General features: G+C 49.2%; 1 protein-coding gene across 1 annotated transcript in view; it reads right to left on the bottom strand.

The window, feature by feature from the left end:
- LOC119267438 (arginine--tRNA ligase, cytoplasmic-like) overlaps nucleotides 1–6,678 on the bottom strand; it is an 8,791-nt gene extending 2,113 nt beyond the window's left edge. Inside the window, exons 1-12 of the mRNA XM_037548821.1 lie at nucleotides 6,543–6,678; nucleotides 5,816–5,910; nucleotides 5,120–5,253; nucleotides 4,941–5,016; nucleotides 4,755–4,856; nucleotides 4,439–4,654; nucleotides 4,273–4,353; nucleotides 1,403–1,486; nucleotides 1,208–1,312; nucleotides 627–799; nucleotides 361–445; nucleotides 14–218 (exon numbers count right to left, since the gene is read on the bottom strand). Coding sequence (XP_037404718.1) covers nucleotides 14–218; nucleotides 361–445; nucleotides 627–799; nucleotides 1,208–1,312; nucleotides 1,403–1,486; nucleotides 4,273–4,353; nucleotides 4,439–4,654; nucleotides 4,755–4,856; nucleotides 4,941–5,016; nucleotides 5,120–5,253; nucleotides 5,816–5,887 — 1,333 coding nt within the window. The 5' untranslated portion in view covers nucleotides 5,888–5,910; nucleotides 6,543–6,678. The remainder of the gene's footprint in view (nucleotides 1–13; nucleotides 219–360; nucleotides 446–626; nucleotides 800–1,207; nucleotides 1,313–1,402; nucleotides 1,487–4,272; nucleotides 4,354–4,438; nucleotides 4,655–4,754; nucleotides 4,857–4,940; nucleotides 5,017–5,119; nucleotides 5,254–5,815; nucleotides 5,911–6,542) is intronic.
- Nucleotides 6,679–8,354: the final 1,676 nt, after the last annotated feature.

Here is an 8,354-nt window from a genome sequence, read left to right as displayed (position 1 = left end):
AAACATCAATTACCATTTTCAGTGAGACGTTTGATAAGTTGTGCCAGGCTCTGGGATTTAGCCTCATCAAGTAGATCTACCAGTCGAACAGCTCCATCAGAGGAACGGGTCCGGAAACGTGAGCCGTCTGCACCAAGAACAAAGCCAAAACCAACATGGCTCGCCTTTGGGTACTTCTCTTCTTTTTGATCTGGGAGCCAGCCAGCCATCCTAGCAGCCTATGATTAGTTTCACAAAAGGTATTGTGACACACAGAATCTCAGTTGGTCCTCTTCATATGATAAGAACCGACTAGTAGACCAAGACTGCATTTGAAATATTGTTTCTAGATCCTACAAAGAAAATGGATATGATACTCACACTGAAAACCGAATGGAAGTGTTGCTGCTGACCTACATCCGTTACATATATTATCCATTCTGCCATCTCCACATTAAGCCGGTACCTTCATAAAGATAAGAACCACATATGAGTTTAAAAGCTAAGCAGTTCAATAGGGATCCTACATCTCATATATTGAACACTACTAGTTTCATATTCTCTGACAAATACGGGAAAAGAATTTATGTCTTAGGGCGAGAAGTTACAAAAGGAACAATGTGTTAATTGATGTTTTAGTAACTGACCAAAGAGCAGCCAAGTCTGTAGAAGCATAGTTGAAGCCTCCATCTCTCTTGACCACTATCAGAGGAGGCTTTCGGCCTTCTATAACTCGAGCGCCTTTACTTTCTGTAATCAAGCCTTTGCCAGTCAATTCCTCCAAAACACGAGGAATGTAAGGATTGTAAAAGCTCTCGCCCTGAGAAAATTAACAATTTAGCTAGCTTGATTTCGCATAAAAAGTACATAAAACTATGAATAATCATTTGCTTCTTGTTGGTGAAGTTTGGTTGGAGATCAAGGCCATTGGTAGTTTCAGTAAGGCAAAAAATTCAAACAAAGGTAAAAAATGTAGATAATCAATATAATTTCTGAAATTCCACTTCAAAATATGTTTGAACAGTATATTTATCAGTAGTAACTGAACATAACATTCCAGCACTAGTAAACACAATGCCATTGCAACAAAAACACAATGCTTATATTTTTAGGGAAACCACAGCTTAGTTCATACCACCAGAATAATTCAGCTTCCAATAGTATGTCAAAAATTCAGGAGTTCTCTCCTAATATTTGTTGGTAGGCAAACAGGGAACAGTAGTAATACCTTTTCTTCAAGTTCCACATTAAGGCGTTTGTACACCAAGTCAAACCCATTCCGGCTAATTTGACAAATACTTTTCCAGGCAGCTAGGTATCTATCTTCCCCTCTCTACAATTCAGTTATTGTTTGGTGGTGAGAATAAGTCATGCCATAAGTCATAAATTGAGCAAACAACAAGGATTGAAAGAAAAACAACACCTGCAGGCGAACTACTGCTTGCTGAGCCCTGCCTTTAAAATCAGGATCCTCGTCGAATTTTTTCTTGGCATCTCTGTAAAAATTCTGTAGCATATATGCATAACATAACAAGATGTTGCTGGATCAGGAAGATGATAGCAAAACATTCGCTTTCATTCAATGAGAGTTTTGTCAGAATTCGTAAATTTAGTAAGACAAGAAAATTACTTGAAAGAAATAGGTACAACCATTGTGATAAATATCAGTAGCATGCTCTATATACATATGCAGAACAGACCATAATCATTATTTTCTATTGCTCAGAGCAAGATTTGTATGCACCGGTTCAGTCTTTAGGGGTTACAGAAAATGGCATATGTCAACCAGTGCTACCACTAATAGTGCAATTGTAGATTTGGAGAAAGGAAGCAGGTTAAACACTCAATATTAGAGTAAGATGCTAGAGGTAAATTGGTAGGAGCTGGGACCCTACCGGGTCTAGGGCGTAGGTTGTAGGGGAAGGAGGGGGCTGGACGTGGCGAAGCTCGCGGTCGCCGGCGGCAAGGCGTCGTCGCGCGCTAGAGGGAGAGGCGGCGGCGGCGCAAGAGGCGACTAGGGTTAGGTCTCCCGGCTCCCTAAGGGAAGCCGAGCAAATAATGATTGCTTCTTTGCTTGATTAGATTGATACATCTCCTCTCCTTATATAGAGAGGTTTACTTGACTCCTAAGCAGACAATAAGATAATTGGGCTAAGCCCCTAATAACGATAAGATAACTTGGGCCACAACCCACTGGGCTAAGCCCCTAATATGACGGTCATAACACTTCTCCCCGCCTGCACAAACAGCTCGTCCTCAAGCTGTAAGGTGGGGAAGCGCTTGCTGAACTCCTCGAGGTGATCAACCAGCGTCAAACACCTTCGCGACAGCTGGGGCGGTCAGGTCGGCGGCGACGGCGTCCTCCTCAATGTAGTCTGCAGCCTCCAGGTAGAAGAGTCGCAGGCAGACATGGCCGGGCGTGTAGGGCTCGTCGCAGTTGAAGCACAACCCTTGGCGGCGACGCTCGAGTAGCTCGGCCGAGGTGAGCCGGCGGAACGGGCGCGTCGCGGTCGCGGCGAGGGGTGCCGCGAAACCCTGAGCAGGCCGACCCTGCACGGGAACATCTGGTCCGGGTAGCGGCCCAGTGGCCCGGGACAGTGATGCCTGCTGCATGGCCACCGTGCGGCGCTCGAATGCGCGGGCGTAGTACATGGCCGTCTGGAGGTCCTGGGGTCCCTGCAGCTCGACGTCCACGTGGATATGATCTAGCAGACCGCCGATAAAGAGTTCGGCCCGCTGGTGAGCCGTCATGCCGGATGCGTGGCACGCCAGGGCCTGAAAGCGGTCGGTGTAGTCTTGCACCGTAGAGGTGAAGGGAAGGCGGCCCAACTCGGCCAGGTGGCTCCCGCGGATCGGCGGCCCAAAACGAAGGAGGCACAGCTCATGGAAGCGCTCCCACGGGGGCATGCCGCCCTCGTCCTGCTCGAGGGCGTAGTACCATGTCTGGGCTGCACCGCGGAGGTGGTAGGATGCCAGCCAAGTGCGCTCCGACGCGAGCGTGCGCTGCCCACGAAAAAACTGGTCGCACTGGTTGAGCCAGTTAAGCGGGTCCTCCGTGCCGTCATAAGTGGCCAAGTCGATCTTGGCGAACCGTGGCGGCGTCTGGGTCAGCGCGCCATGGCCGATCGGCTCGGCGGTGCGGAGCAGTGATGATTACGGCGTCCGGTCAACGGTGGGAAGGCCGTCGTAGGCCCCCTCGGAGCCGGACGAGGCCCCAGTCTGCAGTGTGGGTACCGATGGGTGCCGAGCCTCTGTGTTAACTGGCGGTGGCGGAATCGGGGACGGTGACGGCGGAAACTGGACCTGCTGGATCGGGAGGCCCCTCGGTGTGGACTGGCCCAGTCTGGAGCTGGGCGGCGGCGGTGGAGGCTGGACCGGCGCGGTTGGCGCGGCTGGGGCCGGCGCGGGCCAGTTCCATTGCGGCGCTGGGGCGGACGCGGGAGGCGCGGTTGGCGCCGCGAGAGCCGGCGCGGGCCACTGCGGCCAGGACAGCGCTGGGGCGTCCGGCGAAGGCACGGGTGGCGCCACGAGAGCCGGCGTGGGCCACTGCAGCCAGGCCAGCACTGGGGCGGCTGGCGGCTGGAGCGACGGATGGCCCCCGGCGATCGCCGCGGGGACCGAGTACCAGGGCAGGGCCGGCGGTCCGGAGGAGACGGCCGGCGGCGGAGGCGTTGGTGGCCCGTATGGACTGGCCAGGAACAGCCGGATTCCTTGGACCGCGACGACCAGATCATTGAGGACGCCGGTCATGGCCTTCGGGGAGTAGACGAGCGGCGTGGTGGAGGGTGATGACATGGTCGAAACCAAGCTAGCTGATACCAAATTGGTAGGAGCTGGGACCCTACCGGGTCTAGGGCGTAGGTTGTAGGGGAAGGAGGGGGCTGGACGTGGCGAAGCTCGCGGTCGCCGGCGGCAAGGCGTCGTCGCGCGCTAGAGGGAGAGGCGGCGGCGGCGCAAGAGGCGACTAGGGTTAGGTCTCCCGGCTCCCTAAGGGAAGCCGAGCAAATAATGATTGCTTCTTTGCTTGATTAGATCGATACATCTCCTCTCCTTATATAGAGAGGTTTACTTGACTCCTAAGCAAACAATAAGATAATCGGGCTAAGCCCCTAATAACGATAAGATAACTTGGGCCACAACCCACTGGGCTAAGCCCCTAATATGACGGTCATAACATAAATCATCTCTTAAGGTCAGATACATAACCTTGTGAAAAATCTTGGCATACTTAGATTAAGTTTCATCGGTTAAAGTATTAGATTACTACTAAGCTCTGGTACTATTAACACGTACCTGAAGATCCCCAATGGCCTGGTTGGCAGCTTCCTCCCCATTTGGGAATTTCTCAAACAGACATTGTATCAGCATTCCAAACTGAAAAAAGATAAAAAAAATTTAGTAAAATAATGAGTTCCATCTGTGTCAATCTTTAAGACCTCAGTACACGTGAATTTGGTACCTGTGTACCCCAGTCTCCCACATGGTTACGACGAAGAACTTCAATATTCGCAAACTCAAATATGCGAGCTAGTGTATCTCCAATTATGGTTGATCTTATATGCCCAACGTGCATCTCCTTTGCAATATTAGGAGATGAAAAATCAAGCACCACCCTCTTAACTGGCAAGATTGGTGACCATGATTCGATCCCATGGATAAGCATGTCTTGTATCCTCTGCAATTGTGAGGCTCATTAGTATGGTGGGTTTGTGTTAGCACTTACCAGTAACATTAAGTTAATAACGAAGGCTATTTATAGAACATCTCAACCAGACCTGTGCGATCCAATCACTGGATAGAACTATGTTAACATATCCAGGTCCAACAACAGAGGTGGATTCAACAATTCTGGAAGGAGGAAGGTTGTCTGCAATTGCCTGCAAATATGTTTAGTTTGGATATTAGGAACGAAAATGAAACAATATTTCCTTCAAGAAAACATTCACTTGTGAAAGCTTTACCTGTCCAACTGCATTGGGGTTCCCGAGGTTTGTTGCAGATTCTCTTATACGTGGAAATAAGCTCATTGCGTTGTTGCTGCGCATGATTGACAGATGATTTCTTGTTCAGTAGAGACTCATCTCATTAATCAAACACTCAGATAGTAAAATGGTAGACTAGACGTAGCACAACGACATACCACTGGTAGTCACTAAATCCTGATTTCGAGACTTCAAGCATTGGCTCCACATCAAAATCAGCTGCGACTGCACAGAGAGATTTCACAACCAATCTGGATAGGTGTCGTTTAACACTCTCCACTCTACATTGAATCTAGCAAAGCAAGCGAAGAAGCATTGTCAGCACCAACGACTACCTAAGGACAGAAAATGCATACAGTAACTCTACAATCAGCAACCACATAATAATTTTTAGTGACGACTACAGAGATCGAAGATATGGTATCTAAGATTTAGGCAGTAATAGAAGATGTAAGAAAATTTTATAACATGAATTGAGGGGAAAAAATAACACATGGGAATAAGAGAAAAACAAGGCAAACACTTACTTATCACCTATAAGCTAGTTTTCCTCATAAACGTAAGCTTTATATTCTTATGGAATTGAAGCTGCTGCGTAAACTTTATGCATTTGGGCCAGACCCTACTCATGATAAACTTCATTTTATTTATTCAAATAACATCCTCATAAACACATCCACGATTGGTGATGGCACATATCACAGCATTATGACTGGTGATCATGACGTAGGTTGTAATACAGAGGGGAGGAGTAATAACATATCCAGTCACAAGTTAGGCAAATCAATGACTGAACTCTAGATAGGCATGGAACACAGAATGCAGTTAAGGCGTAGCACGGTAGCAGTACTTACAGCTTCAGTTTCCTGAGGTTGTGAATGGGGAGTAGAAGAGGAAGTGAATGCCGCCTCGCCACCCATGCTCATAGCTCTAGTTAATCACACGAGATCTGCAGAATCCGCCCGCACAGTTAGGCAAACAGATACAAAATATACATCAATCAATAATCATACATCTCATCAATCCCCGTTAATTCTGCAACGTCAGCAGAGCAGAGAATCAAAGTGCAACGGGCGATATACAAGCTGCATCTCTAAAGCGCAGGAACCGAACGACCAAAACCACGCTGAACAAAGCGAGGCGGAGCAAATCGACAAACACATGGCGGGCCATGGCCATGAACTCCGCCTCGCCGGCCGCGAAACTCCTCACGCCGCCGTACCACGACTCTCCTGGGGCAGCGGATGACGCCACGACGCGACCCGGCGAGCGAAGCCGGCGGGGCGGCCAGAGGCAGTATCCTGTCCCCAGCCCCGAGCCGAGCACCCTCCCCGCCCCCGCCGTGCACCGACCACCGAGCAACACCAATCCCCGCCCACCCAACAGGCCCGAATGCGAATGCGATCCTACCACCCCACAACAATAAAACCATGTAAATGCACAAATTCGATCGCGCATGCTCTCCCGGCCGCACTAAATTGGTTCAGGCAATCACGCGTGCGCGTCGAGTTCGAATGCCGCACGCCACGAACTCGAACGGAAACTACACATTGTGAGCTGGGATTCAGGAGGGAGGCTGACCGATTCGCGGAGATCGGAGGAGGAGGAGACGCGAGACAGGGCGGCGACGATCGATGAGGCCACGTGCTGCGGCGGCCGGCGGCGAGCGCGATGTGCCGGTGCCAGCGTGAGGTGTTCCGGTTCCAGGGCTGCGGAGGGGTTTTGGTTTGACTAGTCAGCTTAGAGTCTGGGGGGCGGTATATAGAAGGAAGGTTAGGCGTGCTTCGCGCCAACCCCGTCCGATGGAAAATTGACGGTCAAGATTGAACATGAGACCGGATGATGAACGACTCGTATCGTTGTCTCGGGCCACTCGTTCTTGACTTAACTGAACTTGACCGCCAAGTTACATTCTTTTAAATAGTATAAAAACTTGAGCGCCAAGCCGCAAGTCAGGTGAAACTTCACCTTGACTGTCCTGGAGCAAAAAAATAGCACGCTATGCTTCAGTATAGATCATACATGTGCTCGTTAAGAGTAAGTAGCGCTGCATCATCGAAGGGTGTTGCGACCTCTAAGAAATTGAACTCGAAGTTGAACTCACTGCAATCCAGGAAGGGATTCAATTGGCCCCAAACTGGATAGACACAAATTTTCAAGTAGAGCCAGACTGCGTTGGAGCTCATGAGGGTGACGGTTCACAACGTGGAAATAATAGTGCTATTCAATCTAACATGCAAAAAAAAAAAAATTAGAGATGCTTCTGCTGAACCAACCGATCGTTCGTGCGCGTCGACTGCCTATGTGACCATTTTCATAAGTGCTTGATCATACAATGCACAACACTCTCCCCACCACACATGTGTTTGCAATATTGACCGTGTTGCAAACAACCAAGCGCAACATAGAGTGTGTTGCAGGCTGACCAGTCGAGTTCCACACGTCCCATGAACCAGACACACACGTAAATCACTTAACTAAAAACTCATCGGTATCATCCGCCTCTCCAACACATGTCCCCTCTGGTATCCACACCCACCGCCTCTCCCCTCAACCTTATCTCTTCACCAACCTCTCTCCTTCCCTTGTTTCTTTTTCATCATCAACCTCATCTCTTTGTCACGTTGGTTAATTAAGGGCATGTACAATGCTGGCATATGAATAGAGATCTCACATGACAAAAAGTAGCTTGAAGCACCTACGCTGATTTTTTCTCCCCTATACAAGCTACCACTAGTAGGCCACATCAATGAATAAAAAATAAAGACTCTCACTAAACATGCTTCGCTAGTCTCCACTTCAACTTTTTCAGCTTTATGCACCGGACCACACTTTTTTCCTTAAGCACCCACCTCCTGTAGAGGATCCCGCTGCTCCATCCGAACCTACTTTTTCTGACATTTGATCCTACATGGCATGCAGGGCATCACCTTGGAGCTATGCATTGGCCATGCTCTAATAGGAGGGCAGCAACCTCCCATGGCAACCACCATCCACCAGCCAAAGACACGTCGTCGGGTCCCGCTGCTTCGAACCATGACGTTGTTGCAAGTGCAAGTAGGCTGCCCAAGGACAGCCACCGCTGGGAAGAGGCAGTTGCAGGGATCTGTAAAGAGGCTCCACAACATACGCCATGTTGCAAGGTGGGTGGTCGCTGGCGGTGCTGCAACATGTGTTGTGTTGCAATAGCTGGAGATGCAGCGAGCCGTCATTTTTGAAACATCACTAATTTTGCGAAGACATGGGTCTCAAGCTTGCTGAATTGCAACTTCACCAATATTTATGAAACATGGTCAACATTGAGATGTTGTTTTTGCGAAGGGAGGATGCATGAGGCGAATTGCAACTTTGTTGATGTTTCTGAAACATGACCAATGTTGTGAAGCTGTTTTT

This window comes from Triticum dicoccoides, chromosome 3A, assembly GCF_002162155.2.
Source record: "Triticum dicoccoides isolate Atlit2015 ecotype Zavitan chromosome 3A, WEW_v2.0, whole genome shotgun sequence".
NCBI classification, from domain to species: Eukaryota; Viridiplantae; Streptophyta; class Magnoliopsida; order Poales; family Poaceae; genus Triticum; species Triticum dicoccoides.
The sequence above is the reverse complement of the archived record's forward strand: the minus strand, read 5'-3'. Positions and strand labels throughout refer to the sequence as shown.